We start from the raw sequence: 27,765 nt of genomic DNA, 5'->3' as shown, positions 1-27,765 counted from the left end.
TGTATCATGGTCCTGGTCCCTTCCTTCAAACATATCTTGCTGGACCACAGTCATACCTTCCCTGTGGAAGTGCTTATCATGGGGGACAATGGCATTCCCCGGAGATCCAGTTGAATCAGGTGCTCATCTGATTAGGTTTTCTCAAAATGCTGAAGACCTACCTACCTATTTGTCTATGCATTTGGACCAGGTGGTTAGACCAGTGTTTCCCAATCAGTGTGCTGCGAGACATGGTCAGGTGTGCCGCGAAGAAGGAAGCTCAGCTTCTGGTCTCGCAACTTTTTGCTGAGGATGCGAAGAGCAAAAAGTTGCGAGACCGGAAGCTGAGCTTCCTTCTTCGCGCCTTCCAAGTTTTCTGGCAGCTGCAGCGCCATGCCCTGCCCGGCTGGAGCTTCCCTGGCGGCGGTAGCAGGTGATCTTTGGGGCTCGGCGGGAGGGCCCCGGCAGCGGGAGGGTGCTAGCAGCAGCGGCAACGGGCAGTAGCCGCGGGGCAGTGGCTGCGAGCGGTCGGCAACAGTGTACACCACGCCACAGCAGTGTACACCATGCTGTACATGCTGGCACTGGCCCGCTGGCTGGGCCGGGACGGAGGCTCCAGCCCCACGCCCATGCCCAGCATGTACGGCGTCTAGCAACACGTCCAGCTGCCGCCGTTGGTGCCTCCATTCCAGAGTTCTGCCTCACAGCTGACCGCCCTGCCGCTGCCCCACGGCTACTGCCCAATGCTGCTGCTGCGGCGTGGTGTACGAGAAAGAGAAAGAAAGAAATAGCAAGAGAGAGGGAGAAAGAGAGAAAAAAAGAAAGAAAGACAGCAAGAGAGAGAGAGAGAAAGAGAGAGAAAGAGAGAGAGAAAGAGAGAAAGAAAGCAAGAGAGAGAGAGAGAGAGAGAGAAAGAGAGAAAGAGAGAGAGAAAGAAAGAAAGCAAGAGAGAGAGTGAGAGAAAGCAAGAGAGAGAAAAAGAGAGAGAGAAAGAAAGAAAGAGAGAGAAAGAAAGAAAGAGAAAGAGAGTGAGGGAAGCAAGAGAGAGAGAAAGAGAAAGACAGCAAGAGAGAGAGAGAGAAAGCAAAAAAGAGAAAGAGAAATGGTTCAAGAGTACACACACACACACACACACAAGGGGGGAGGAGACAGGGATGGGAAAAGAGAGGAGAGTGTCTTAGAGTGTTATTTTGTGTCATTTTGGTTGGTAGTGTGCCCCAGGATTTTGTAAATGTAAAAAATGTGTACCGGCTCAAAAAAGGTTGAAAATCACTGGGTTAGACTACCTCTGTTATTGTTAAACAACCTCTTTTTTGTTGTGATTGGGTTTATTGTTTTAGCTGTAAATGCCATGGGTTTTATGTTACAGTTTATACTTTTGTCCTTGAATATTATCCAGAATCAGATGAATAAATAGCATGTCAAAGGTATCTCATCTCACTGCCCTTTAGTGTTTTGTTAGTGCATTCTGGCTATCTTCCATAGATTCTGTTGAGGAGCCTATTTTAAGACTTGTACATATTCCTTTCTCTTAACAACAATAACAACAATAACAACAGAGTTGGAAGGGGCCTTGGAGGTCTTCTAGTCCAACCCCCCGCTTAGGCAGGAAACCCTACACTTACTCTTGAGATACCTTTGATAGAAAGACTTGATAATGTTAGCTTTAAAATGGCTTAACAAATAAATAGCAATTTAAGAAAACTGCTTCAGCATGAAGGAAAAATTGTACAAGTCCTTAAAATCTGACCATCAATAATCAAGTACGGTAATCCTAGCAATCTATGGTAGATGACTTTTATGAAAAGGAATATAAAGTATACCTGATAAGTTATTGCAATTTGCTAAGGTTCAGAGACTGGCTGGCTGGCTATTCTAAGAACTCAGCAATTACTTTGGGGGAATAAAAGGTTTACATTGTGGGTAACATGCATCAAATTTTTTTGAATGTAAAATTCCCTTGTATTTCCTAAAGGTAGCATGAAAAATTATATTCACTATATTTATGGATTCTAACTAATAAATGCTGATTACAACTGCAGCCCGGCGTGAACTTTCTAACATGTTATAAACCATGCCAGAGGGAAGCATATACAGTAATCATAATTTTTAAAAACGGTTAATGTGAATTGAGGGTTTTTCATTTACAAACATATAATTCAGTTTGTTTAACCTGTTCAGTCCCATGTTAACAAAATATAAGATTGCAATTTTTAAAAGTGGTACAAATTGGTTGCTTTGTGCCTCTAATTCTCCCACAAAAATTAAGACCAAAAGCAGTCCAATTCTAATCATTAACTAACAAGCTAATATAGTTTTATAAACCGGGAGGTATAATTGAGGGCCCTAATATTTTTTAAAGCTGGCACCAGATTTTATTAATGAAAGTCATTTTTTAAGCTGTTCACGTACCTGATTGAGGGAAGATATGGCCTCATCAGCATAGTTAGCACCCGGAATTTTAATGAAGGCTCTTGCTCTCAAATGTTGGGCAATATTTTTTTGTTGCTGAATGAAACTTAGGTCATTAAGTTGTTCCAGACTTTTTAAAGCTGTAAGCAGGTAAACAATTCAGTTTCTGAGTTTAAATGTTAAATAATCTCATATTTCTAATTGGGAAGATACCAGTGATAAGGGGCCATAATTTTGTGACTTAAAGAAAAAGTCTGAAATAATATTCACTTATTTATATAGTAAAAATGTGTAAATCCATAGTACTGGAGGAACTAAGGCATAAGAACATAAGACATTTATTTATGTAACTAAGTACTGTAAGAACATAAGGCATTTTATGTTAATATTAACACTGTGAAATTATTTTTCAGACAAATCCTAGTTTTTCTCAAAATTATCTTGAAAACCTCTTTATTAGAATTGCTCCTGATTGCAAAAGATTAGGGTAAAATCTGAAATTCATGTTTCAATTTGGCTCTGTTTTATCACTTTTGATGTTTTTCAGTACTTTATTATAATAATTACATTATGAAATGTTTTGTGACAAATCAGTCTATATTTTTATAAATATATTTACATATATTTTATACTGGTCCACAATTACCTTGATTACAGGAATGAACAGCTTCTTGGTATTTATGCATTTTCATCTGCACCTTCCCCAAGTTGCACCATCCTACTGGGCACTGGTTGAACTGCTGCAAACCTGGCAGGAAAGTCTGATTTAAGATATCATAAATAATAACAGATGGTCCTTGCCATACTCAATTCATACTCCGGACAATTATTGTACCCAAAATAACCTTGCATTTGGTGTTACATCTCAAAAAAGGCAATACTGTACAGTACTGTTGAGCAAATCAGTCCAGTTCAGAAAGATTAGGCCATATTCAATCATATCTGCCTATGAGACACAGACTCTTTATAAATAAATAGGACCCCACTTCAATCACTGGAATAGATTACTGATCCACTTTCCTTCTATTATCACTTACCTTCTGTAAGCTTTTTTTCAGCCTCATGGTAATTTCTTTCTTGGAGAGACTGAATCCCTAAAATGATCAGAGCTGGACCACTTCTTGAATCAATATCCAAAAGTTTCCGACAACAACCAAGGGTCTCTTCAGTCAAGTTATCTAATACACACAAATGAATTTTTATTTCATTTTAAAAAAATCTGGCAACCCTAGTATATGCCATATAATTTTCCATTTACCTTTTCTTGGGCTTCTTCCTTCAAAAATATTCTAGTTTCTAAGACATACATACAAAACTACTTTCAGGGCCTTTTTGAATCTCTTTAATGTACATTTAGATTAAGATTAAGATGTCCTAGTCCAGATCAACCTTTGTATTTAAATTCAGCCTTTCAAATCTTCAAAGGAAATTATGTGGGAATTCTTTCACTCAATCCCATCTTGCAATCTCATAATGTAGCAGAGCTGAAGATTTTCAAGACATGCGATAAGAGAACATCAATCGCCACAACGGCAGGTACAAGAACAGGAAAATGAACAAACTCATAAAAATTAATATAGAATTAAGAAGCTACCTGACTGTATGAAGTGTAAGCAAAGAACTTCCAGGGGATAACTCATGTTAGGATAGACAATCATCATTTCTTTACAGGCCTTCTTCATTCTAGAAGACTCATGAGGAAGCTTTTAATAGAAATAGAAAAACAATTAGCAAACTAGATAAGGGGTCAACATGTACTTTTAGATTTCAATAGTATTCTTACTTTTGATAAAGTCTGAAGTAATTCACTGTAAAGCTTTTTGTGCTCTTCACCTGGAACTGGTTCTGATGAATTGATTGCCTCTTCAAATGCATTAAGGTACTTTAAAAAAACAATGTAAGCATTGTAAGGTGAATCAACAAAGCCAAAAACTAGCAAGCTTTTAACTAAGGATGGCATTGTGAGACTCATGTTCAGCCCTATAATAAGGTTTACTTGGGCTTAGTGTATCATGCAAAGCCACCCGCTATTATTTTTCATTATATTCCATTATGGCGATTAAAAATTCCAACTTAGTGTTATGTATTTCTATCATCTGAAAATTATTTGACCCTATTCCAGTACTAGTTAGGAAAAAAAATGAAAGCCAAACAATTATCGGTAGTTAGATTATTATTTCTGATCTATTTTTTAAGTATAAAGATACCAATGGGTGGTTAGATCTTAAAGGAGAAAGAAATGAAAAAGTTGGCAATTATTTCCTTGCCAACCATTCCTTTTCTAAAAATAATGCACTCCCACCTCCAATATCTATAGGGGGCAAAGCTTGAAAGAACAAAGTTTTTTTTAAAGCAAGCAAGGAAATACTTAGGACACTTTTTTAAAAAAATTCAAGCTACCATGTCAGTTTTCCTTTAGGAATTTCTTTAGGCAAACAGTGCTTTTCTCTGTTCATCCTTAACCAGATTTAGCCAGAATTGCCAATGACAAATAGGAGCTGCAATGCAACATTATTTTGAGGTTCACAGGTTGCAACCCCTGCTTTTATTTATTTATCTATCAGATCTAGTGACCATCCATCTCACTCACAGAGCAATTCTTTAAAGAAAACTGTCAGAAATCAAAAGTGTTTTACTGTATTGATATTTTTTAATCTTCATCATTAAAAACAAAAGGGGGGTACAACCATTAAGTATTAAATTGACTACTGATACATTGATGAAAAATGTGTCAAAATGTTAAAAATACAGTTTAGACAATCTGACAGTGGGCAAAAGAAGCTGACACACAAATGATCAGCAGGTTCTTCCTCTACAGATTGGAGCTTTTACTTCCTATTGGCTGAGATATGTGTCAGTGAGTTTTACACAACTTAAGCAATCATCAGAATTCACCTCTTGTTTCAGGTAGGCCTTCTGTTAATATCTGGGGAAACAGGGGCATGCACATATTTGTATGTATACCTTCATCTCTCATTTGGCCCTAGTTCAAGCAAGAAAACTAACAGATCTCAAACAGATTCCTCTGGTTTCTTTACAGCTGTCTCTAGTCAAGGATTTACTAGTAAGTTAGAATTTGCAGTACAGTGATCCCTCGATTTTCGCGATCTCAATCTTCACGAAATGCTATATCGCGATTTTTCCACCCGATGACGTCACTCCTTTCCTTTCTCATCTTTCTTTCTCTCTCTTTCTCTATCTTGCTTCTTCCTCTCTCACACTCTCTTCCTTCCTCTCTCATCTCTTTTTTTCCTTCTCTCTCTTTCTCTATCTCTCCCCCTCTTGCTCTCGAGCGGCAAGCGAGCAGCCGGGCGGGCGGGTGAACGGGCAAGCGGCAAGCGAGCGGCTGGGTGGGCGGGTGAACGGGCAAGCGGCAAGCGATCTTGGGGTTTCCCCTTTGCCTGGGCGGCGGGAAGACCCAGGGAAGGTTCCTTCGGCCGCCCAGCAGCTGATCTGCTCCGCAGCGCGGCAGCAGCGAGGAGCCGAAGATGGGGTTTCCCCTTTGCCTGGGCAACGGGGAAACCCCATCTTCGGCTCCTCGCTGCTGCCGCGCTGCGGAGCAGATCAGCTGCTGGGCGGCCGAAGGAACCTTCCCTGGGTGCCGCCGGCCGCCCACGCAAACTCCACCATCTGCGCATGTGCGGCCATGAAAAAAAGGGCGCGCATGCGCAGATGGTGTTTTTACTTCCGCAACCCTACATCGCGAAAAATCGATTATCGCGAGGGGTCTTGGAACGGAACCCTCGCGATAATAGAGGGATCACTGTATTACTCAAACTAGCCATTTCCTACTATCATACTAAAACAAAAAAATTGAATTATACTTCCAGGCTAGAGCTGTATTTTTATAAAAGGTTCAAAAACAGTATTACATCTAAGTGACAGCCCAATTGCTTACCGATTGCTCTATTTCATTATCTTTAAGTTGTATGCCCTCTTCTAACAACTGGATCAATTTCTTCCAAAGCTGATGAAGTTCTATACTGTCTGCACCTCCTTCTTTTCTTATTTTTATTAATTTGTGCCAGCTTCGTACCACCTATCAATAAAATGACGACAACATCTCAATTCAGGTCAAGAGTAATCAAAACAAGTGATTTGAAGTTAAGCAGTATTAGCCTAGTTAGTATTTGAATTAGGGACCATGTGGGAATTCCAGCTGTTGATTAAAACTGTGAAAACTGAAAGAAAAAACCCCCCTGGAAAAAGGCATTGGCAAATTAGGCCCATAAAACTGTCACCTGGAGTTTAGCATAAAATTAAAGATAAATACTCTACAAATTATCTCCTGAATAGATTTCAGTATCAGTATTGGATTCTTCTCATGATTTTTTAATAGAAAAACTATGCTATTTTGTTTCTAAAATGAAAATAAAAAAACAATGCCTTTCTTCCTTGTATGGGAACAGAAATGGTGCTTTGAGCAACTGAGATACTAACTGGGATAATGAGTAAGTTATGTAAACTCATCATGCAGCATCCAAACAGGCTAGCTGAAACTACAAAAGCAAATATTTAATGTTGGTAGAAAAATATAGCTGAAAATGGATTACTTTTCAACTAATAGAAAAAGGTATTAGCAATGGGGAAGAAAGCATTACAAAGTAAAAGATTAACAATGAGTGCTTGAGAAAATTAAAATCCACTTCCATTAATACTTCAAAAGCAATACTTCAAACATCTCAGAAGCACTCTAGAAGAAACATCCAGCATATTTCAAGGCAACGGAATAATAGAAAATTGACATTAATGGAAGCAATTGAATGCAAATATAGTGTGGGTTATTCACAAGCTGGCATACTAATATACCAAGTTCCAAAGAATGATTTATTACAGGTGTTCTTGCAATATTTATTACTAAAAATTCTGATTCACCTAATGGCTCTCTCAATGATATATGAGGACAACTGACCTATAAATCACAAAAGTAAAAATGAAATCAAATCCTGCACTATTAACAAAAAAGTTTGACTCAAAATTTCTGAAATGTTTCTAATCCTAATGATCCTGTGAAAAAATTCCATCACAGACCCACAGGTCAAAAACCAAATAAATAATTTATATAACTAATAATTATATAATAAATAATTAAGAGGGGAATTAATAAAACCAAAGAAAACCTAAAATCTGGAGGATCAGAGAAACAGCCTGGCAGAAAGCAAAATTCTGCAATTGTGAAAAGGAAATATAATTTGGAACACAAACAATTTGACCAGGCTAAGCCAAACTACAGGTATATTGGATCTAATAGGTAATCTAATCAAGTTAAACAAACACATGCAGAATTATAGCTAGACTTGACCACACTGGGATCCACAGAAGGACATAGTACATGAGCAAAACACTTCCTGTCCAAAATAATGTTTCACCATCCAAGAGTAAGCTTAGTTCTGGTATTGCTTCAAAGTAAATTTAAAAAAATCTTAGGATTGACTACTACTCATTCAAACATGTCCGCCCATTAATACTTAAAAATGTCTCATAATTTTGAAGAAACTCAAGGGATACAAGTAAATATTTACTAATATAAAATAAGCTAGTTTTTCTTGTACCTACCCCAAAGCATTTTTTTGTAAAAGGGACCATTTACAATGCCCAAAATAAAAATTAGCAAAATAGTAACTAACCTGAAGATATTGTTTATCTTTATGATACAGCTCCACAAGTTTTTTACATACTTCACACCATTTCTGTTGATCAGTGCTTAACAAAAATAAGATACATTTTATTAATTACTTAACTTCTTAGAGGAAAAATGCTTTAAAATAACAATTTTAAGGTAAATACTTCTGCATTTTTCGGGGTTATCCTGCTTCCTATCCTTGATTTATATTATGTAGGGTATATTTAGCTTTCTGTCTTCCTCAGTGATTAAGTTGATGGGTTTTTCAGATGAAAAGCCAGCAGCCAAGATTCGAGAGCCAAGAACTACGTGATGGGATGACCTCCTGTCCTTGCCCCAGCTCCTGCCATCCTAGCAGTTCGAAAGCATGCAAATAAGAGTAGATAGATAGATAGACAGACCGACCGACCGACCAGTGATGGCGAACCTATGGCACGGGTGCCACAGGTGGCATGTGGAGCCATATCTGCTGGCACGCGAGCCGTTGCCCTAGCTCAGCTCCAATGTGCTGGCCAGCTGATTTTTGGCTCGCACAGAGGCTCTGGGAGGGCATTTTTGGCTTCCAGAGAGCCTCTAGGGGGACGGAAATGGCATTTTTACCCTCCCCGGCTCCAGGGAAGCCTTTGGAGCCTGGGGAGGATGAAACACGAGCCTATTGGGCTCACCAGAAGTTGGGAAACAGGCCGTTTTCGGCCTCGAGAGAGTCCCTGGGGAGCAGGGAAAGCTGTTTTCGCTCTCCCCAGGTATTGAATTATGGGTGTGGGCACTCACGCATGCACGTTAGCGAGCATGAACACTCTTTCGGCACTCGAGGAAAAAAAAGGTTTGCCATCACTGAGATAGATGGATGGATGGATGGACGGACGGATAGATAATCCCATTTTGGTGGGACTATAACAGTGCTGTGTGACAACATGCTGGCCACATGAACATGTCTCCAGGCACTGACTCTATAGCGTTTGAACAGAGATGAGTACCACCACCTATAGTCAACAATGACTAGAACCCTGATGGCAGACCTATGGCATGCACAGCCTTCTGTGCAGGAATGCAAGCCATTGCCCCAGCTCAGCTCCACCACACATGTGTGCGAGCCTCCTGTAGACCAACTGATTTCCAAGTCTCTGCCATGATGCACAGGAGGCAGGAACACATGCGGGAGACCCGCACATATATGTGGAGGGCTGCGCAGGGGGGGTCCTGGTGCACATTGCATTAGGTGTTATAAATGCAGGGAGGCCTACTAGGACCAAAAACATTGCATTATGGGTTATAAGTGCAGGGCGGCCTACTAGGCCCCAAAACGGGGCATGGAGTGTGGGTGGGTCATGTGTGCTTGCGTGGGGAGGGGAGCCCTGCACGCATTGAACTTTCAGCATGTGACAACAAAAAAGTTATCCGTCACTGAACTAGAGGAATAAAATCCACAGGGACTCCTTTACCTATCTGTCATCTTTTCTCCATCTTCCTTTGGGCTTCTGCTATTTTTTTTTAACCAGTATTATCCCCATCATCCTTTTTAGTCTTTGCCTTTCTCAAACTCATAGGCATGGCTTCCCTTCACTGCTATTTGGTCACTTTTAATTTTACAACAATCTGCTCCCTTTATCCCTTAGCATTGTTTTTTCTTTCTTTCAGACATTCTGAATGAGAACCTAGCATCTATAACACCACTTGGAGTAGATGAAAGCTTAATATACTTAGGGCTGTTTACTGCCTCTTTCCAAGGTAATTCTAAGGTGGGGAAAAAAGAAGAATGGAAGAGGAAAGTTTTTTTCTAACTGAAGGAATGCACAACTTACTAACAATCCTTCACCATAGTTTGGCTGTTGAAGACATCTACGTTCTTAAAACAAAGGGGAGGCGGGGGGGCATACAGACTAACAAAAGGGGTTAAACAGTCACATTTAAAGAATGTGTGGGTGAAATCTCATTTTTAAAATAATATTTTAAATACATATGACAGAAGATTGATAGCTGACAAAAATAATCTTCATGTATTTCTTACTTTTCATAGAGTTCCAGTAGCTTCTCGTAAACCTTAATCCAGTCTTCTTTGACATCTGTATTATTTCTTTTTTCATACAAATTTGCTAAGCCCTGGGTGAAATGGAAGAACGTCACTTTTGAAGCAAATGCTTGATGTGTGATATGTAGCTTTAACTTTAATTATCAACTTTTATGGACTATGATTTCCAACATAATGTATTTAATAAGAGAAAATGAATGAAAACAATTCATGATGAGAATACATAAAGTTATTCTTTACAAACAAGAGATGATTACAGGTAGTCCTTTGATTCACAATGGCAAATTGGATTAGTATTGCTGCTACTAAATGACTGCAGGCATAATTGGTTGATATCACATGATTGCGCAATTAGCAACAGCAATCCTAGGCATTCCTGGTTGCCATCGTAACCCAAAGACACACAGCCAGGGGTGGGCTACTGCCCGGATGGGGGGGAACGCAGTGGGGTAGTGAAAATGGAGCTCTACCCCAGAGCACCCAAGTTGCACTGAAAGATGTTGAAAGAAAATGCAGGGCGTCCTGCATAAGCCATGCCCACAGTGTGGTAGTAAAAAATTTGGTAGCCCTTCACTGCACACAGCATTAAGTAGGAAGAGGAGGAGTTCCACAGAAGAAATGCAGGGGTGCAGGGCGTTGTGGGAAAACAAGGGAAAGCTAGCACAGGCCACACAAAAATTGCATTAAATTGGGAGAGGGTGTGGGATGGCTGGTGCTGGCCATACACCAGAGTGTTGCAGGACCAGAAGGAAAGCAGGAATGACTTACTGAAGCAACTTGTGATGTCTATGATGATTTCCCTATTGGTTTTGTTTGTGGGACGCCAGCAGAGAAAATCACAAATAGCGATCATGTGACTCTGGCTCCTTATGACATTGTAATTAGGAATCAGACATTCAAGAGCTCCAATTATTTCATTTCACTTTATTTATTAGATTTGCATGCCGCCCCTCTCCGTAGACTGATTATGTGACCACACTTGTTATTCCCAAGTGGAAACTTTGATGACTGGTTGTACATCCATTTTTTCAATGCCATAACTATGAATGAATGGATAGAAGTCGAGGATCACCTCTATAATCTTTTAAGGTAGCGCCAAGAGTTTCCCATGTAACATAAATAATCTGATTTGTAACAGGAATGAAAAACTGTCATTGACCCAAAACCCAGTGTGTTCCACTGGACAAAATCTTGTGTTTTGAGGCTCTGCTACCAATTCTGGGGGCTGATGCCAAGACATACAAAGCATCTTAAATAATACTGTATATACAGTGTTCCCTTGATTTTTGCGGGTTTGAACTTCGCGAATAGCCTATACCACGGTTTTTCAAAAAATATTAATAAAAAAATACTTCCTATACCATGGTTTTTCCCGCCCAATGACGTCATATGTCATCACCAAGCTAATAATTTTTGCAAATAACAAAAAAAATAATTATTGTTAATAAATAATTATGTTTATAAATATCAGGATCACTAAGTGTCTTATTCAATGGTGAGTACCAGCAATAATGGTGAGTAAATGGTTGTTAAGGGAATGGGAAATGGTAATTTATGGGTTTAAAGTGTTAAGGGAAGGCTTGTGATACTGTTCATAGCCCAAAATGGTGTATTTACTTCCGCATCTCTACTTTGCGGAAATTCGACTTTCGCGGGCGGTCTCGGAACGCATCCCCCGCGGAAATCGAGGGAACACTGTATATTATATTGCGCATGTGCAAATGAGCTATTACTCGAGGAAAAAAGGGGAAGAGATTCTATTTTGTGACATTCAATCAGGAAGAGTCCAACCTTAAGGCTTCTTACCTTTGAGTCCAACATGCTATTGTATTTTCTGAAGATCTACAACTTATTCATATGAACAAATATGTTTACATTCACATAAACATGTTTGTATGGGAAATGGGATTCATGTCATACATACTTGCCATGCTAGCAACTGCCCAGGATCAAGTTCAGCAGCCTTCTTATATGCACCTTGAGCTTGTTCGGGTTGTTCTAATTCAGCCGCCGCCAAGCCAATGAATACCCAAGCATTGTAATTATTTTTTTCTTGTTTCAATACTGCCTATTAAGTAGAAATTCAAATGAAAATATCAGACTACCCTTTTTTGCAATTCAGATAAACATTTATTCAATGATTTAACAGCTTTAAAAAAGTCTTACTTATATTTATTGCCCTTGACTGTGTAGCGCCTTACCTAAAATTCAAATTAATTTATAGAACATCTAAAATTGTGCAAGAGGCTTGATAGCAAGAAATATGCTCTGGATGGCTCAATTTCTAGCATTTTCATTATATATAAAAGTGCTGGGGGAAAAACAGCCTGCCAATGCCAGTCTCTGAAGACATTGCTAAACAAACTAACAACCTGGCTTGATGGTTGGATTCACAAATGATGCTGAACAATGCTGTAATGCCATATGCTTTGTTGTGGCTTAATATGGTGCATGAACCCAACAACAGCAGTATGTAAAGTGATTGTGCCTAATTCAACAAAGTAGGTTAAATAAAACACTGGCTTAATAGGATGATAGGAATAGGAAGTTTTATATAACTACAAAAGGAAAGCAAATCCCAAAGGATAGGATAAGAAAGGAACTGATGCAGAAAATAGTGTAAAATAATACAGTGGTACTTCTACTTAAGAACTTAATTTGTTCCGTGACCAGGTTTTTAAGTACAAAAGTTTGTAAGTAGAAGCAATTTTTCCCATAGGAATCAATGTAAAAGCAAATAATGTGTGCAAACCCATTCGGAAAGAAATAAAAGCTCAGAATCTGGGTGGCAGGAGGAGGAGGAAGAAGAGGAGGAGGATAGTCACTGCCGAAAGGAAGAAGGTGAGGTGAGGGGAATCAAAAAAATCCAAAACTTTAAGGCTTAAAAAAAAAGAGGGACTCTGAGGCAGCGAGGAGGAGCACGTGCCTCCCATACACCCGGCCCAAGGCTGCCTCCCATACACTGTGCCAGAGAGAGAAACCCAGGCGGACGAGAGGGGGGAACCTCCCGCTCCTCTGACCGAAAGGCTGCTGCTGCTGCTGCTACCTGCTTCCTTCCCATGCTGAAGGGCTCCCCTCTTCTCTTGCTCACTTGCTTTGTAGCCGGTGCCTTTCCTTCACTGTGGTGACTCCTCAGTTTGGCTGACGCCGAGCTGATTCAGCAAGGGCAAAGTGCTCCCTTTTGCCTTTCCACTCCAGATGCTCTGGGAGGCAACTTCGCGCCGGGTTTATGGGAGGCAGCGCAAGGGAGTCACCACAGCAAAGTGGTTTATTCCCTCTCCAAGCGCCCAGAGAAAGGAAAATGTTCTGTTTGCTCTTGATGCCCACAGCGAAAGGAGCATTTCTTTTCACTGGGTGCTGGCAGAGGTTTATTCCTTCTCCAAGCGCCCAGAGAATGGAAAATGCTTTGTTCGCTCTGGACTGCTAAAGCCTCATTAAGCACCACCGAAAGGCTCCTCTGGTAGCCCAGAAAAGCCCAAGATGGCCAAAATTAAAGGGGGAATGGCAAGAAACTGGCCGGGCCTTCGTGCCACTCTCAAATTTTCTGGGAAATTTTTCCGGGCTTGGGTTCTTAAGTAGAAAATGATTCTCAAGAAGAAAAAATCTTGAACAGTCAGTTCTTATCTAGAAAAGTTCTTAAGTAGAGGTGTTCTTAAGTAGAGGTACCACTGTACACAGCAAAGAGAAAGAGGAACAACCCTGTACGTGAAGACACCCCTGAAATGGCATTAGAGATGGTTACAGTACTATGAACATATTATAACATTTTAATGCAGACAACGTATGACCTTTGACTATTGATTACCTTGCAATGTTTCAGTGCTTCTTTATATTCCTTATTTCTTATTGCATCTCTGGCACTTTTCAACGCTGCTTTCACTTCCTTGTTTGACATGGCTACAGATAATATTAATGTAAGAAAGTTACTGATACATATGAAGACAATTGATGTACCGCATATTTGTAAAATAATATAGTACTTTACTCAGTAGTATAGCTCGGTTAAAGGAAACATGTCTAACAAAGACATACTGTCGCATATATAAGTGAATACAACTAGACTCTAGAAAGTATATACGGGATCCAACATCCAAAATAATTGTGGTGTTAAAAAATGATGAAACATTTGTTGCAATAACACAACCCAAGTCCTGGCCTTTTGTATTTGCATCCTAATGTCAGATGTAACTACAGTAAGTAAATCCAACAGTTTGCATTGCGACGTATGTACTGTATTTCTGTGATATGTCTCCCCACTTTGGATACCTACACCTTCCCATTCACCCATTTTGCAGAATTTGTGGAATGCCTATTAGCTCTGGAATATTGAACTAAATTTTTAATGGCAATTAAAAATAATTAAGTGTTTTTTACTTCAATGAGAGAAAAGAGAAAATAAACCAAAATATTTCATCCTGCTTATTTCTCCTCACACCTATGTTGCTTCTTTCCCAATTCAACCCAGCCAAATTAAGCATTTTGAATAAACCATGTCTTGGTTTGAATAAACCAAGTATTATTTTAACAGTCTGCAGAGGGAACCCTCCAGCCAGAGTATTCAAAATATTTCATACTATTTGTTAAAAGCAACCTATAATGCAAAGCAGCATAATTACAAATACGTTGTAGATATGAAGGAAATTAGGAATTTCTTTGAATCTTGTGTGGACAAATATTTAAACTGCTATCTTCTGAATTTATATTTCTGTTTCACAAACACTTGCTAGCCCAGCTATAATCACATATACTAAGATTATAGCTGTCATCGATAGCTATACTTAAAAAATATCCAAAACGTGCTCCACAATTACATATACAACAACAACAAAAATGTGTCTGTCTCCAACAAGCCTAAAATAATTATCAGAAAAACAAATATGGCAAGGATTGTTGAATAAAATCTTCTGCTACAACGTCCTTCCTGTCAACTACTTCAGCTTCAACCACAACAACACACGAGCACACAACGGGTACAAAATTAAAGTAAACCACTCTAAACTCGACTGTAGGAAATACGACTTTAGTAACGGAGTAGTTGATGCTACCCAACTCTATAGTATCATCACCTAATCCCCAAAACTTTACCTTTAGACTATCCACTGTTGACCTCTCCCAATTCCTAAGAGGTCAGAAAGGGGCGTGCATAGGTGCACCAGAGTGCTTTCCTTCCCTTTCTTGTTTCTCTTTTACTAGTAGTATGTATATAAATATTATTATATCTTTGTATACCGCCAATACCTAGTTCACAAAACAAATAGAAACCTAGAAACATAGAAGACTGACGGCAGAAAAAGACCTCATGGTTCATCTGGTCTGCCCTCCTGTATTTTATCTTAGGGTGGATATGTTTATCCTAAGCATGTTTAAGTTCAGTTACTGTGGATTTAGCAACCACATCTGATGGAAGTTTGTTTCAAGCATCTACTACTCTTTCAATAAAATAACATTTTCTCGTTACTTCTGATCTTTCCCCTAAGTAAGTAAGTAAGTAAGTAAGTAAGTAAGTAAGTAAGTAAGTAAGTAAGTAAGTAAGTAAGTAAGTAAGTAAGTAAATAAATAAATCCGTTGAAAAGTACACAGCAAATGTGATGACATGTACCCAACATGTGACGTTTTTAACCAAGAATGCTTGGTTAATTCAGCATGCTTCTTCGGGGATGTTGCAAAGTTTTCATTGCAGAAATGTCCTGCTTTGCTTGCAACAGGCAATAGGTAGGGCAACTGCACAATAAATGTCTTTATCAATTAAATACTTTAAGGAGTTCTTTTTTTAATAGACTTTGGGGGGAAAGAAAAATGATGGGGGAAACCAGGGCAATTATAAACGGGAAGCGACGTTGCACCAAATGTTTGGGACGCGACACGGTCCCGCTGCAGAAGCAGCCTTGACGGGAACCACTCAGTAACCAGGCCAAAGGCCACGTAGCAAAAAGAAGCCGCGGACACATGGAGAAGGAGGAGGGTGGAACGCGGCGGTCAGAACCGCGGGGCGAGCCCGAGCGCTTCGCTTTCATCGCAATAAAAACGCAAGTTGGCTAAAGCGCCGGATTCATCGCGTTTCCTTTTTGCAACATAAGCCGAAATCAGGCACACGAAGGGCCAAAGAAGCGCGCTCGAGGACTCAATAAAAGAGGCTCGCTCGGGGCCGCACAACCTACACACTCACCGGCTGTCGCAGCGCCCAGACACAACTACTAGTACCAGCAGCCACCGGGAATAATTTTCTCAAAAAAAACAAAAACCCAAAACGCGCAGGCGCGGCGACATTTTATTTATTTATTATTTTTCAACCGCTCTTCTCTCTCTCTCTCTGCCCTGACGTCAGAAGGCAAACCACGCGAGATTGTCCGGTAGTCAGTCTTCCCGGTGGTTAATGGGAGTTGTGGTTCACCGGTGGAGATGTTTAGACTAGACTAGAATTTTTTATTGGCCAAATGTGATTGGACACACAAGGAATTTGTCTTTGTTTCTGTTAGATTCCACGCAGTTACTCTCACTGTATGGAGCTTCGACCTTTTTCCTTCTTAAAGTAATTGGCGAAACTAATTCATAATATACATTCCCTACCGGGTGTAATGCACTTTGTTTATTTTACTGATTTTCTTAACTCTATTGCTGATGCTGAAACGTATGTACTGGATTGCATTGCGAAGAAATGCACACAATCGTTTGTGTGTGTTGGCATTTACCTTTAATAACTAAATTTTGCAATACAGTATGTATCATGGGAATGGTAGTTTTCCACAGTGCAGCCGTTTTGATTTCTTTTTCCGGGCATAATGGTGTTAATCTGTCGATCACGAGCTTCCCAGCTGTGGAATGAATCATCTGGCAGACTTAGTCAAGTGAAGATCGTCCTCCTTTGAAAATATAAGGATTTCTGAAAGGAAGGGGGCTTGGAGCCTTTGCTCTGATCTTAAGGGAGAAATGGGGAAAAGGGGGAGAAACCCCGCCTGCTTTACAAACTATATAATAGTTACTTTGTGCCTTCTACTGATCCAAATTGTTTCTTGGAGACCTGTAAAGGCGAGGCCCTTGGTCCATGCTAAAGAGAGCTGTGGTACTTGTGGAAAGCCTAATGTTGTGCTGGTGATGTGCGATTCTTTTGTAAGTACAGTATTTTGTTTTCTTTTAACAGGCCATTTAGGTAAGTTTATTTTCTACTGTTGTGAGCTGCCCGGCATCTCCGTAGAGCAGTGCTTCCCAACCTTGGCAACTTGAAGATATCTGGACTTCAACTCCCAGAATTCCCCAGCCAGCTGGCTGGGGAATTCTGGGAATTGAAGTCCAGATATCTTCAAGTTGTCAAGGTTGGGAAACACTGCCATAGAGGGCCGACATACAAGTCTAAATGATGATGATGATGATGATGATGATAATAATTATTATTATAATAATGATGGAAAGAAGGGGTGATGACGTCAGACTCATTTTAAGCTACCGGAGGCTTCCTTAGCGTGGTGCCCTCTAGCTGTTTTGGCAATGTAATTCCTTTGCACATAATAAGATCAAATTGGAGGAAAATTTAATTCCACATCAGGGTGTATACCATGTTGATAACAACAACAACAACAACAATAATAATAATTTATTAGATTTGTATGCTGCCCCTCCCTGAGGACTCAGAGCGGCTCACAACAAACAATACATAGTACAGTAATACCTCATGATACGAACTTAATTGGTGCAAGGAGGAGGTTCGTAAGACGAAAGGTTTGTAAGACGAAACATTGTTTCCCATAGGAAACAATGTAAAGTCAATTAATCCATGCAATCAAAAAACCCCCCGCAAAAAAATGGCTTTCGGCGACTGCTGGGAAGCGGCGCGGCTGTTTTAAAAGGTGACAGCCGGCCTGGGGGGCTTCCCAGCACCCCCCCGAACCCAGGTTCGGGGTTCGGGAGGTTGCTGGGAAGCCCCCCAGGCTGGCTGCGACCTTTTAAAAGAGCCGCGCCGCTTCCCAGCTGTCTCCTGAAGCCGAACGCGGAAGTTCGGCTTTGCCGTTCGGCTTCAGGAGACAGCTGGGAAGCGGTGCGGTTGTTTTAAAAGGTCGCAGCCGGGTTCGGGGGGTGCTGGGAAGCCCCCCAGGCCGGCTGCGACCTTTTAAAACAGCCGCGCCGCTTCCCAGCTGTCTCCTGAAGCCGAACGCCAAAGCCGAACTTCCACGTTCGGCTTCGGGAGACAGCTGGGAAGCGGCGCGGCTGTTTTAATAGGTGACAGCCGGGCTGGGGGGCTTCCCAGTAACCTCCCGAACCGAACCCGGGGTTCAGAAAAATTTTGCCTCTTCTTACGAACTTTGTTCGAGTTACGAACCGGCGTTCGGGAGGCTTCTGGGAAGCCCGGCTGCCCGGCTGTCACCTTTTAAAACAGCCGCGCGGCTTCCCAGCAGTCTCCGAAAGCCGGTTCGTAACTCGAAAAAAGTTCGTAAGAAGAGTCAAAATTTTTCTGAATCCCGAGTTCGTATCACGAGTTGTTCGTAAGATGAGGGGTTCGTATCTTGAGGTACCACTGTATACAAATCCATATTAAAAACAATTTTAAAAACCCTTATAAAAAACAATCATACAGCCCAAACAAACCATACATAAACTGGAACAAATATGGGTATATAAATTTCCCCATGCCTGGCAACATTGGTGGGTTTTCAGGAGTTTGCAGAAGGCAACGAGGGTAGTCCTAATCTCCAGGGGGAGTTGATTCCAGAGGGTCGGGGCCGCCACAGAGAAGGCTCTTCCCCTGGGTCCCGCCAGACGACATCGTTTTGTCGACGGGACCCGAAGAAGGCTGACTCTGTGGGACATAATTGGTTGCTGGGATTCGTGCCGTTCTGTTCTGGGGAGTTGGTCTACTGCATGTCTCTTAGCTGCCTCATCTTTTTGTCTCTTTCCGTTTGAAGGAGAATAATGCACCATTAGCACTGAATGTGAATTCGGTAGCTAGACTTTATCCAAATAGCTTGAGTACGGTATATTCACTATGTAAACTGCAATCCTATGAACATTAGCCCAAGTAAAGTTGCATTAAGCTAACATATCAGAATAGTGAGCATGAGGAAACAAGTGGTGAAAACATTTCAAACAGTTCTTTGTGTACACTAGAGGGCCTTCCAACACAGTTAATAAAATTTGAGAGAGATTTGGCAAGTTTTTCTGTGTTTTTAAATAATGTTGAGAAGGGGATTAGGATTAGAAAAATGTATATTAGACTTTTAGTCATGCAGTTGCTAGCACAAATGACAGTTGCCCACATCAGATTGGTCTCATGAAATCCTGCTGCAAGGCAAAAGCTTTTTAAAACACCATATTTAACCCTAAGGTGCATATTCAAAAAGGCAACTGGACTTTCTTAGTTAATTTCACATTGAAACATTTTTTAAAAAAAAATCTAAGAAAATCTAGTTGTCTTTTGGAAAAAGAATGTTTGGGATAACCATGACCTGGATGATTGACAATCATTAAGTGTTGTACCACATGATTCTTGACAAATGTATCTTTTTTATTTTATGTACGCTGAGAGTATATGCACCAAGACAAATTCCTTGTGTGTCCAATCACACTTGGCCAATAAAATTCTATTCTATTCCTATTCTATTCTATTCTATTCTAGCCTCCAAAGTGCAAAAACAGTTTCAACGGACAAAGCAGAGGTCCGTTTTTCCAAACTTCCGTTTTGCCCATTTGGTCATTTGGTCACCACCCAGGTTCCAATGAGGCCTGTGCGCTTGTGCTGGGGTAGGGGTGAGTTATGCATGCACAAGGGGCAACAGGGCTACATATGCGTGGGATGGACACGTACACGCGCTGGCATGCACACACACACTCTTTTGGCATGCGACCCAAAAATGGTTTGCTATCACTGATGTGGACTATACAAAATTTTAGAAAACCAGTGTCTTTCTTAGGCCGAATAAATGAGTTTATTATCAGAACTGTTCAGGCTACGAGACAGGATATTTCTCCGTTCCAATATCTAGAGGAGGTAGGCAGAACAGAAAATGTTCTCAATTAGAATTCCTTCTGTAAATATCCTTTTAAGTAGCAAGAAATTTAAATTTTTGAACTGTTCGGGTTAAATGATGGTGTAGTAAAGTTATTGTTCCTTTGAGTCACCACTGATTTCTGGAAATTGCATGGATCAATCCCTGCCATTTTCTTGGCAAAATTTCAGAAGTGATTTGCCATTGCTTCCTTCCTAAGACTGAGAGACAGCGAACGATCCAAAGATACGTGACTGCCTTTGTGCCTAAGGCAAGATTAGAACTCACCATCTCCTACTTTATACCCTGGTGCCCTAACCCTTACATAAAACTGGCTAAAAACATATACAGTACTGTATAAATTATTTAATTTTCAAAGTAGATACAGCACATACATTGCCCATTTTAGTCACTGATTTGTAATACTCCTTAATCTTCAAATGCATTCCCATGGTCATTTTTTTTCTTTTCCTGCAGGATGGAAGGCTAACGTTTTCCCCAGGAAATGAAACAGTAGTTTTGCCTTTTATTAATCTCATCAGGAGGCAAGGCAGTCTCTTTCTTAATGCCTACACCAATTCTCCCATTTGCTGTCCATCGCGTGCAGGTAAAAACATGAATAAAAAGGCAATTCATTTATTTTATTTATTATTTAGATTTGTATGCCGCCCTTCTCCGAGGACTCGGGGTGGCTCACAGCAGATTCTCAATATTGAGTGAGCCGGGGTGGCGCAGCAGGTAGAGTGCTGTACTGCAGGCCACTGAAGCTGACTGTAGATCTGAAGGTCAGCGGTTCAAATCTCATCACCAGCTCAAGGTTGACTCAGCCTTCCATCCTTCCGAGGTGGGTAAAATGAGGACCCAGATTGTGGGGGCAATAGGCTGGCTCTGTTAAAAAGTGCTGTTGCTAACATGTTGTAAGCCACCCTGAGTCTAAGGAGAAGGGTGGCATAAAAATCGAATAAATAAATAAATAAATAAATATTTGGGTAAATGGCAGAACAAAAATAAAAGACTGACAAAGAAAATATATTCCTTCTATAAAAAAGCAGAGTGATAATATTTTGATAGATTTTTCGTGCTATAGGAGTTTTCCTAGAGCTTGCACAGTTATTGTTGATAGAAATGGCAAGAAATTATCTTAAAAGTCACAAGTTCTTGCTTTATTGGCTTCCTTCCAAATTGTATCAAGTGAAAAAGACATTTGTATAAATATGTTTTTTTATTAATATTTTTTTAGCTATGTGGAGTGGTCTTTTCACTCACTTAACTGAGTCCTGGAACAACTTCAAGGGCTTATATCCAAATTATACAACATGGATGGACCTTATGGAAGAGAAAGGCTACTATACCAAAAAATACGGAAAACTAGATTATACTTCTGGACATCATTCATTAAGGTAAGCAAAAAATGAAATGTATCTCCGAGTTTATTGATGAAATCCCAATCATTTTATTGTTTGTCTTTTAATTGATTAAATGCTTTCCAGTGCTTCTATTTTTCAGCATGAAAACCAAAGTGTCCCATAGTCAAGGGTTCACTGTAAAAATTGTTTTGGTTAAATTCTTAAAATGAATAACTATTGTGACAAACTGTTCCTCTCTACTCCAGCCTCATGAAATGATTTCTATTTTATAGTTAAACAAAAATTTGAATTAAAGGTTTGCTTCTGTTGGTGCTGTTGCACCAGCAGTAACCATTCTTCCTTTTAAAAATGTGCTTTATATATGAAAAATTGAAGGGAATGAAGGCAGGGATGTATGAAAATGCCTCTCATATAGTTTGTACTATTTCAGCATTACAGATTACACATTCTTCAAAGTTGTAATTGGTGTCCAACTTTATACTTTATGTAGTTTTGTGTCAAATCATGTCTGACTAATATGTTAGTCCTAAAGATACAACAATCAGCACAAAGGGATTTTATTACCAGATAGAATCCAGCCTGGTATGTCTATTTGCTCAGTGGTAGAAGGAATAGTGGTATAAATAATGAAAGCATAACATAAACAAACTTTTCTTTAGAGCCATATGCAGTTCTTGAGAATTTAACGGAAGTAAAAATCAGTATTTATATGTGACTTCTGGTGAGTCCCATTACTGAGTTTTGATGATTTCACACAACTCCCAGCTGCTCATAATTCAACCCTTGGAAAAAAGCTTGACCAAGACTCATTTCTTAATCACCTTTGGATCTTTTTTTAAATTGCTTTGGAAATATTAAGACTCTTCAGAGAAAGGAGTTTTTAATACAGTTTTACTGTATTAAAAGTTTTACAGAACTTAAAAAAACATTATTATTTGAAATAAATAGCAAAATAGTATATACTGTAGAGTTAAAAATGGGCTTAGAGTCCAGATTGACTTGGATTAAATAATTGAAATTAATTTTAAAAATTGTTCCCGTAATTTTTTGGATGAGGGGGATTCTTTGAAAAAAATCAATATAGGAAAGGAGTTTGAAGGTTGGACACTAGAGGGAACTAGAAGAACGTAAATATTACAATTAAAGGCGAAGAATACAGTACTTAAGTTTGACATTATCAAAGAATAGAGCAAAATACCTTCACAGCGGATGTTTTTAAGGATCTCTTTGAACATTGGCATCAGAAATTAATTTTAATAATATCTGATACCATAGAAGTATGTTAGTGATGTCACAGACAAAGAATAAACTATATTGGATAAGACTGAAATATATATTTGAATATACAAGGGGTGGACAAACAAATGGAAACACCTTGAAAAATCATCAAAGTATCTTTTAATATGGTGTTGGTCCACCTTTTGCGGCAAATACAGCCTCAATTCTCCAGGGTATTGATTCATACAAATTGTGAATTGTTTCCAAAGGAATTTTAGCCCATTCTTCAGTTAAAGCACCCTCTAGTTCCTTTAGAGACGATGGTGGTGGAAATCGACTTCTTACATGAAATCTCTAAAATTGACCATAAATGCTCAATAATGTTGAGGTCTGGTGATTGTGGTGGCCAGATGAGATGCTGAACTTCATTAGAATGTTCCTCATGCCATTCTTTAACAATTCTTGCTCTATGGATTGGTGCATTATCATCTTGAAAGATGGCATCCCCCTCTGGAAACAGTTCTTGAACCATAGGATGAATTGGTCATCCAAAATTCCTAAATAGTGATGGCTGTTAATTCTTCCAAAAAGGGAAATCATTGGCCCGGCAGATTTCCAAGAAATAGCACCCCAGATCATCACTGAACCCCCACCATGTTTGACGGTTGGGAGAAGGCAGTCTGGATGAAATCATTCTTTTGGCTGTCTCGAAATGTAAACACGACCGTAGGTCAGAAAAATGGTAAATGAAGATTCATCAGAGAAAATCACATTTTGCCACTGCTCGAGGGATCATTTCTGGTGGTTTCTACACCACTCTAAATGCTTTTAAACATTTGTCTTTGAGAGCAGAGGTGCTTGGCTGAGGACATTTTCTCTTCTCTTTCAAAAGCAGTCATTACTTTTCAGACATTACCTCTTAAAACGCCAAACATTCAGGCACTTTCTGTTACACTAGCACCTGCCATTCGAGCACCAACAATTTGGCCTCTTTGAAAGTCTGAGAGGTCTGCCATTTCTAGAAGGTTATAACCAATTTCCTTAAATTTCTGTAAAAAAAAAAAGTAGTTTAAAAAACATATCAAATAACAGAATTAAAAAAACAACATTAAAATATGTCAAGTTTTGATTGATTTGAACACGTTCAAACATTATGATGCCAAAAAGTCAAGTGTTTCCATATTTTTGTCCACACCCTGTATATTTAAATATGACAAGTTACAAGAACGATATGGGAAAAGATGATATACCAGATATACAAATGAAACTGGCTGATGTCTTAATATTTAAAAGGGACATAAAGTAACAGAGAAAAAGAATGATTTGGATAACCTTTTCTCATTGGATGTACAACAGAGCTATTAACAGGGCGTCCAGCAAACCTGTAGAACAGGGAAATCAGGGAATTATCAGAAAAATCGGCGGTTCAGGAAATATCAGGGAATTTATGAAAAAAATGGAAGAAATCAGGGGGGGGAACCTAAACTGTATTAAAATGTTTAAAAGTCAGGTAAAAAACCCAGATCACGCTACCTGGCAAAATGAGAATAACTGTGGCAACAACTTGCTTCCTCAGCTACCAATATTTCTCCACAACTTAGCTGTTTGGTATGATGTCATCTACAACGGTAGTTTAACTAGATTGCAAGTTACAGGGAAATGTCAGAGAATTTCAAAATGCTTTCCCCCTGGACACCCTGATTAAGTTCTAGAAGGGTTATTTGAAAGAGGACAAAAATAATGAAATCAAGTTCTAAAATTATTTGAAGTGGTTAAAAATAGAGATTGTTAAAAGTACAGGGAAGGAATATAGAATTAGCTTCTTTGATCAATAGATATTTAGTTATTTCTGATAGACTTTTGCTGAAAAGAAATGAATGAAAAGGCTTAATTATTACTTAATTAATAAAGCTGCTATTCAAATTGTTGTTTATAGTTAAGCAACTGCTAGTCAAAGAAGTAGTTTTTTGTATTTTGAAAAAATGGTGACAGCTTACTAAAATTATACTTGTAATAAAGGGGAAAATTACTTTATATATAATTCTTTATAATTATTTTTTTATTTTCTATACTTTTTATTCTTTTTATTTTCTTATTTTTGTTAGCTTGTAATACATGTTCAAAAGATAATTGGATAAAGTCTATAAAACTGCTTTATAATGTTTATTGTTTTAAAAAACTAATTATGTGGATATTAATCTCAAAATAGATTTAGAATTACTTAATTAATAAAACTGCTGTTCAAATTATGTCTATATTCACTTAGCACTGCTCCAACACAAGTTAAGGAAGTTAGGGAGAGTGAATGGCTGTTTTCTCTATAGGCAGATAGGGAAATAAAACCCGGGGAATCACTAATCCTTTACTTTAACTTGTCCTACAATAAAGCTGTATGGCCTTTCTTTTTTACGTAACCTGCCCTGTTCTTTTGATTGCTTTGTAAGCAACCCTTTCATTTTGAAATCAAGCAAAATAGAAGTAAATTTGGGAAAACGTCTTTCTGTTCCAGAAAGGATAACTCTAAATAATTTTTAAAAAATAGAATAACCAGCAATCACGCAAATTCCTATATTTAGGAATTTTATGGGAAGCTGCCACTAAGGAAGCTGGCAGAAATCTTTCTGAGAGTTTTGGTTTGAATGATGGAATGAAATACAGTAGATCACATTGCCCCCAGAGATTCACATCTCCTCCCTACCAGTCTTCCAGAAAGCCGTTAAGAACTGGCTTTTCCTGAAGGCCTGGAATTAGGATTGACTGTAAGTATACATGGTTTTTTTTAATGATATGGTAGTTTTTATGGCACCGTAAATTTTATTGATGTATTTATTGCTCTTTTTATTTGTATTGTATTTATGACTTGTGAGCCACTCAATCCATTTTGGAGTGAGCAGTATATAAATAAATAAGTAAATAAATAAATCACTTTTTAGCAGAGATGTAGGTCACATGACTTTTGTAGTAATTAGAAAACCCTCATGGAGTAGAGGTTGTTCAGTTTTTGATTAAAAAAAATAGAATAGAGATAATGGGGAAGTTAAATACTTAGCTTAGCTCTTTTGGCAGGGAGGGCATCGGAAATTTATATACATGGATGTAGGATGAAACAAAGTTTGGAAACAGAAAAGAATCTGCTTCAGAAATTGCTTTGTTTTGCAGTCACTTTTCCAGTTTATATTGTTTCCATGGAAACTAGTAATTGCTTAAGTCTCTGTTGGTCATTAGTCAGGTTTGGATGATATTTGAGGTCAGCAATGAAACAAAACCATGGCTAATTCTAGCTGTAGCCATAGCTAGATTAAATATTTCTCTAAAATCACACCCTGTCCCATAATTTCCGTTCACACAATCTACTTTGGCATGTTGCATGAACTGAATCAACATAATCCTATTACTAAATTTGTAGATGATACAACAGTGGTGGGACTCAGTAGGGGAGGGGGAATGAGTCTGCCTATCAAGATGAAGTGGACCAGTTACTTTCAAAATATGGTAACTTGGTCCTTAACACCAATAATACCAAGGAGCTTATAGTGAATTAGATCAGACTAGAAGGAATAGATTAGACATTTAGCCGTTGCTTATCAATGGAGACCAAGTGGAGCAAGTGGCCAGTTTTAAGTTTCTGAGTGTTATCATAAAAGAGGACCTAATCTGGGCGCTCACATTGCAGCACTTGTCAAAAAGGCCCAGCAGAGATTATGCTACCTGAGACATCTCAGGCAATAACAATGAATGAAAAACTGATGGTGACCTTGTATAGCTGCATCATAGACAACACTCCAGAGGGTTAACATTATTGCCTAGGGTTGAAGACATCTGGACTTCAACTCCCAGAATTCCCCAACCAGCAAATGCTGGCTGGGATATTCTGGGAGTTGAAATCCAGACAACTTCATAGAAACATAGAAGACTGACGGCAGAAAAAGACCTCATGGTCCATCTAGTCTGCCCTTATACTATTTCCTGTATTTTATCTTACAATGGATATATGTTTATCCCAAGCATGTTTAAATGCAGTTACTGTGGATTTACCAACCACGTCTGCTGGAAGTTTGTTCCAAGGATCTACTACTCTTTCAGTGAAATAATATTTCTTTTGATCTTTCCCCCAACTAACTTCAGATTGTGTCCCCTTGTTCTTGTGTTCACTTTCCTATTAAAAACATTTCCCTCCTGGACCTTATTTAACCCTTTAACACATTTAAATGTTTCGATCATGTCCCCCCTTTTCCTTCTGTCCTCCAGACTATACAGATTGAGTTCATTAAGTCTTTCCTGATACGTTTTATGCTTAAGACCTTCCACCATTCTTGTAGCCCATCTTCGGACCCGTTCAATTTTGTCAAGACTTCAAGTTGGCAAGATTGGGAAACACTGGCCTAGAGGATCATTGGTTACCCTCTCCCCTATTTGAAAGAGCTTTATAGCTTCTGCTGCCTTAAGAAAGGTCAAAACTTCCTTAAAGATCCATCTCATCCTGGGCACCCTTTTTTTGAACTATTACTATCTGGCAGATGGTACAAGATATTAAAAACAAGGACAAATGGGCAGAAAAACAGCTTCTATCCCAGAGCAGTAACTATATTGAATTCTACTGTAGAGTGCAATATTAATACAATATCGGTTTTCAGTTCAATTGTATAGAACAAAGGATGTATGTGTGTTTTTATTTTTATATCTATAATGTACACTGACGATGGCATTTAATTTCATTGTATGAGGTGCAATGTAATAATGTAAATTAAACATATTGGCCTGTATTTGTTGTTAAAAGGAAGAACCTTGCTATTCAGTGTTCCCTTGATTTTCGCAGGTTCGAACTTCGCGAAAAGTCTATACCACGGTTTTTCAAAAATATTAATTAAAAAAATACTTCACGGGTTTTTTCCCTATACCACGGTTTTTCCCACTCGATGATGTCATATGTCATCGCCAAACTTTCATCTGCCTTTAATAAATATTTTTTTAATAAACTTAATAAATAAACACGGTGAGTAATAATCTGAATGGTTGCTAAGGGAATGGAAAATTGCAATTTAGGGTTTAAAGTGTTAAGGGAAGGCTTGTGATACTGTTCATAGCAAAAAATAGTGTATTTACTTCCGCACCTCTACTTCGCGGAAATTCGACTTTCGCGGGCGGTCTCGGAACGCATTCCCC

The 27,765-nt window shown here is 39.0% G+C and overlaps 2 protein-coding genes across 7 annotated transcripts in view; one reads left to right on the top strand and one right to left on the bottom strand.

Annotated features, from left to right (window-relative positions):
* Nucleotides 1-16,284, bottom strand: part of SKIC3 (SKI3 subunit of superkiller complex) — a 66,057-nt gene extending 49,773 nt beyond the window's left edge. The window contains exons 1-11 of one of the 3 annotated variants that reach the window (XM_070743012.1): nt 16,210-16,284; nt 13,849-13,940; nt 11,968-12,111; nt 10,023-10,114; nt 8,019-8,094; nt 6,290-6,430; nt 4,175-4,273; nt 3,986-4,094; nt 3,429-3,569; nt 3,038-3,139; nt 2,392-2,531 (exon numbers count right to left, since the gene is read on the bottom strand). In XM_070743012.1, the coding sequence (XP_070599113.1) occupies nt 2,392-2,531; nt 3,038-3,139; nt 3,429-3,569; nt 3,986-4,094; nt 4,175-4,273; nt 6,290-6,430; nt 8,019-8,094; nt 10,023-10,114; nt 11,968-12,111; nt 13,849-13,938 (1,134 nt within the window). In that variant the 5' untranslated portion in view covers nt 13,939-13,940; nt 16,210-16,284. Of the gene's footprint in view, nt 1-2,391; nt 2,532-3,037; nt 3,140-3,428; nt 3,570-3,985; nt 4,095-4,174; nt 4,274-6,289; nt 6,431-8,018; nt 8,095-10,022; nt 10,115-11,967; nt 12,112-13,848; nt 13,941-16,209 lie in introns of those variants that run through there. The other 2 variants (XM_070743014.1, XM_070743015.1) reach the window with 2 other exon arrangements.
* A 98-nt stretch (nt 16,285-16,382) lies between these two features.
* Nucleotides 16,383-27,765, top strand: part of ARSK (arylsulfatase family member K) — a 38,069-nt gene continuing 26,686 nt past the window's right edge. Inside the window, exons 1-3 of one of the 4 annotated variants that reach the window (XM_070743008.1) lie at nt 16,383-17,150; nt 20,495-20,624; nt 21,258-21,417. In XM_070743008.1, coding sequence (XP_070599109.1) covers nt 16,971-17,150; nt 20,495-20,624; nt 21,258-21,417 — 470 coding nt within the window. In that variant the 5' untranslated portion in view covers nt 16,383-16,970. Of the gene's footprint in view, nt 17,151-19,652; nt 19,779-20,494; nt 20,625-20,709; nt 20,862-21,257; nt 21,418-27,765 lie in introns of those variants that run through there. The other 3 variants (XM_070743009.1, XM_070743010.1, XM_070743011.1) reach the window with 3 other exon arrangements.

Source organism: Erythrolamprus reginae, chromosome 2 (assembly GCF_031021105.1).
Source record: "Erythrolamprus reginae isolate rEryReg1 chromosome 2, rEryReg1.hap1, whole genome shotgun sequence".
Classification (NCBI taxonomy): domain Eukaryota; kingdom Metazoa; phylum Chordata; class Lepidosauria; order Squamata; family Dipsadidae; genus Erythrolamprus; species Erythrolamprus reginae.
The sequence above is the reverse complement of the archived record's forward strand: the minus strand, read 5'-3'. Positions and strand labels throughout refer to the sequence as shown.